Source organism: Hippocampus comes, unplaced genomic scaffold (genome assembly GCF_001891065.2).
Source record: "Hippocampus comes isolate QL1 unplaced genomic scaffold, H_comes_QL1_v1.1 scaffold36, whole genome shotgun sequence".
NCBI classification, from domain to species: Eukaryota; Metazoa; Chordata; class Actinopteri; order Syngnathiformes; family Syngnathidae; genus Hippocampus; species Hippocampus comes.
Genome location: NW_017805695.1, coordinates 959,076 through 962,412, shown reverse-complemented (window position 1 = coordinate 962,412; position 3,337 = coordinate 959,076). Strand labels below are relative to the sequence as shown.

General features: G+C 38.0%; 1 protein-coding gene across 2 annotated transcripts in view; it reads right to left on the bottom strand.

Annotated features, from left to right (window-relative positions):
- The window catches only part of pla2g4f.1 (phospholipase A2, group IVF, tandem duplicate 1), a 33,504-nt gene that overhangs the window by 22,301 nt on the left and 7,866 nt on the right, over positions 1–3,337 (bottom strand). The window contains exons 4-6 of one of the 2 annotated variants that reach the window (XM_019882174.1): positions 3,095–3,223; positions 976–1,010; positions 821–860 (exon numbers count right to left, since the gene is read on the bottom strand). In XM_019882174.1, the coding sequence (XP_019737733.1) occupies positions 821–860; positions 976–1,010; positions 3,095–3,223 (204 nt within the window). Of the gene's footprint in view, positions 1–820; positions 864–975; positions 1,011–3,094; positions 3,224–3,337 lie in introns of both variants that reach the window. The other variant, XM_019882173.1, reaches the window with a different exon arrangement.

Below are 3,337 nucleotides of genomic sequence, written 5' to 3'. Positions count from 1 at the left end.
TAGTCACCTTCGTGCACGAAAGTTCGTTCAATCTCAGCTGCTCAAGCTTTTCAGTTATTTGCTGTTGAATCGCCTATTTTCAAAATGCAAATGATCTGTTTATTTTCAAAGAACAGTTTGTTTTGTTATTGTTTGGTTGGTGTCTTATATGAAACTGCGACATTGCGCAATTTATTGGACAGACTTGTTTAAGATCACACGGCGTAATTTGGGTGGCGTTTTATTTCGTATTTTTAAATCATCTTTTTATTTTTGACTATGTAAATTTAGTTTCCTGCTCTTAATTGTGAATGCATACTTGATGGTTTTAAATGCTCCTTAAATTAAGTGCTGCTTGACGAGCCTATATTGTGTATGTATGTGACGTCACTGAAGGCCTAAGGTTGAAATGCACGGCCCGCCACTGATATATATACAGTCAAACCTCGATTTTCGTCCATAATCCGCTCCAGAAGGCTGTTCGAAAACCGAATTGTTCGAAAACCGAAACCACGCTCTTTAAAAAAAATGTTGATTGAACACGTCTGCTCACAATGGAAAGCGACATGAGGTAGCGTCGCTTCCTCGTCTACCCAAGGAAGCGTCACTTCCTCGTGTAAGGAAGGCGAGAGCAGTCAAATGGTGCATATAAGTGCGCTCAGTTTGTTCGAGAACCGAATTTCGGTCGTAATTCGAGGCATAAAAACCTCGAAATTTTTTGTCGAAAACCTATTTGTTCGAGAACAGAGACGTTCGAAAACGGAGGTTTGACTGCGTGTGTGTGTATATATATAGATTATTTTTTTTTGTTATTTAATTGGACTGCATTCACATCTCTTACCCCCAAATGATTCTCTTTGTGGGGACTGACAGCTTCCATACTACTAAAGAAAAGGAAACAAAGAATGACCATGCGTTTTCAGATGAAATTTTGCACAGATTATTAAATAGAATATTGAATACAGGTATTTTGTTGAATAAAAGAAAGAAGGGTACCTCTCCCGCAGCTCAAAGGCGATCCAAAGTTTACCCTTTGAAGAAGAAAGATTGTCAGGGAATTCTCTTTGTCAATCCATGAAGATATATATTTTTTTCCATCTGTGCTTTTATTTCTTTTGATTTTCAGGGTTGATTTTCGGCTATGGCCTTCCTGTGAGGAGTTTTATTTTTCTATTTGTGGCCTTTGATTGACCGATGACCGCTCCAGACTGTACCGCCTCTTGCCCAATGTCAGCTGGGATAGGCTGCAGCTCCGCATGAACATTTACATCATCGCTACAGTGCCGTGAAATGATATTTGCCCCCCATTTTTCAGTTTTTTTTTTTTTTTTGCATATCACACACAAAGGTTTCAAATCATCAAACCAATTCTAACCTATCACTCAGAGACAACCCAAGGAACAACAAAATTCAGTTTTCAAATAGAAATTTAATTTATTAAGGCACAAAAAAAAATCAAAATCTTTCTGGCCCTTCGTGAAAAAGTAATTGCCCCCTGAACCTAATAATGGGTTGTGTGATAATTGGTGATGAGTCTTTCGCATCACTCTGGAGCAGGTCTTAAATCTGGAAGTAACGAGGTTAAGAACCCAACCAGTTCATATGCACTTGCATCGAACCCTTCATTCGTGAAAAATGAAAATTTTATTTTTTACAAATTCAAGACATTAAAAAAAAAACCACATTTATTAAAAAAACAGAAAAAAGCAAATAAAATGACATGGCCTATGTATAGTTTTTTTTAATTGTATGACGGACTATCACGACAGTAACACGGTAACTACTGAGCGAACTAAATTTTCCACTGCATTGATTGCACAAGCAATGTAATGTGATCATCTGCAGCCAGCGATGGCCAAGCGGGCGTGTCATGACTAATTGACATGTTGAGTCTGGTTCGTCTTAACCTCCATATCAGAGGCTCCGTCGAACCCCTGAGACCGATTCACCGAACCCCTAGGGTTCGAACGAACCCAGGCTAAGAACCACTGCTCTGGAGGAATGTTGTCCTAGTCTTCTTTGCAGTACAGTATACACAAATTGATTACGCCCGTAACCTGTATTACTCTGGACATTAAAAAAAAACTCAAACAGGTTGAAAATGAATACAAATACTGTAGTTGCGTTTTATATGACGGGTCAATTGGAGACCCGGTGTTGTACAGTGTTCGTCCACTCGTCACTGCACCAATCATCTAATAACCGACCGGTTAAAAGTGCTCCGATGTTGAGTGAAAATAACCTGCATAACCGAAGCATATTGTTTGTAGATTCATACAGAAGACACCGAGACATATATTGAGCCTTCATAACTGTATCCGACAACTCTGTTAGTGTACATACATCCGCTTTACATTCCCGCAAGAATATACCATTCCTGCAACACGAGGGTGTTCTCAACGCATACTACCGCGACGCATTTATGAAGTGTAATGTAGGCCACGCTGTCCTGCTTTTTAAATCGGTTATATCTGAATATGAACGTAGAGCATCATCTAAACTAAATAGTGTGAATTTGAGAACATGCTCATTATATCTTGGGCTAGTTAACCTCTTAAAATTGCACCTCAAAATCCTTCGTGAAGATTACAGTATTTGATTTCAACCATTCTTTTACTCACATATTGTTGATTAAACACACTTCACTTAACATATTTTGGATGAAGAAATATCAAATATTGAAGCCATAATTCCTTAAAAGTTATGATTATTACAAAATTCCCATTTACATTTATTTCGAGACAACTCAACTCAATTTGAGCCGATTCATTCCAGAAAAAGTAGCATAAAATCATTCATGCTTCATTCATTCTTACAAACATGGGCTCATTTTATTCATGGTACTAATCTCGATGCAACAATATCCTCTCTTTTGATATAAAAGTGGTTTGAATTTTTTGTAACATACCGTCTCTAGATTGTACAGCTAATGATGATCTCAGGTTTAGGACAGGTGGTTTGACCACCATGTGCATATCTGACATTACTCACCATGGACCAAGGAATGGACAGGGAGTTTGTGTAAATACTCAGACGCATGGAAAATTTGAGGGAACATCGATGCACAACACTGGAGACGTTTTATTTATGGATAACGGTTGCCTATTTACTGTACCTCGTGCTGGATGGCAAATTCCTTGATTTCCTTTTTCCCCACTTTCAGAGTGCTGATATCAAACATGATTCTTTGAATCACCTCGTCATACATGGGGTCCTCATCATACAGATGTATCTGCAGAGTAGTCTGGGAACACAGCACAGTATTAATTGTTAAGTCGAGTTTATGTCAGTAAAACATTCAAGACTTTAATAGTTATTAGGCACACACATACTGAAGTTTTATATATATATATATATA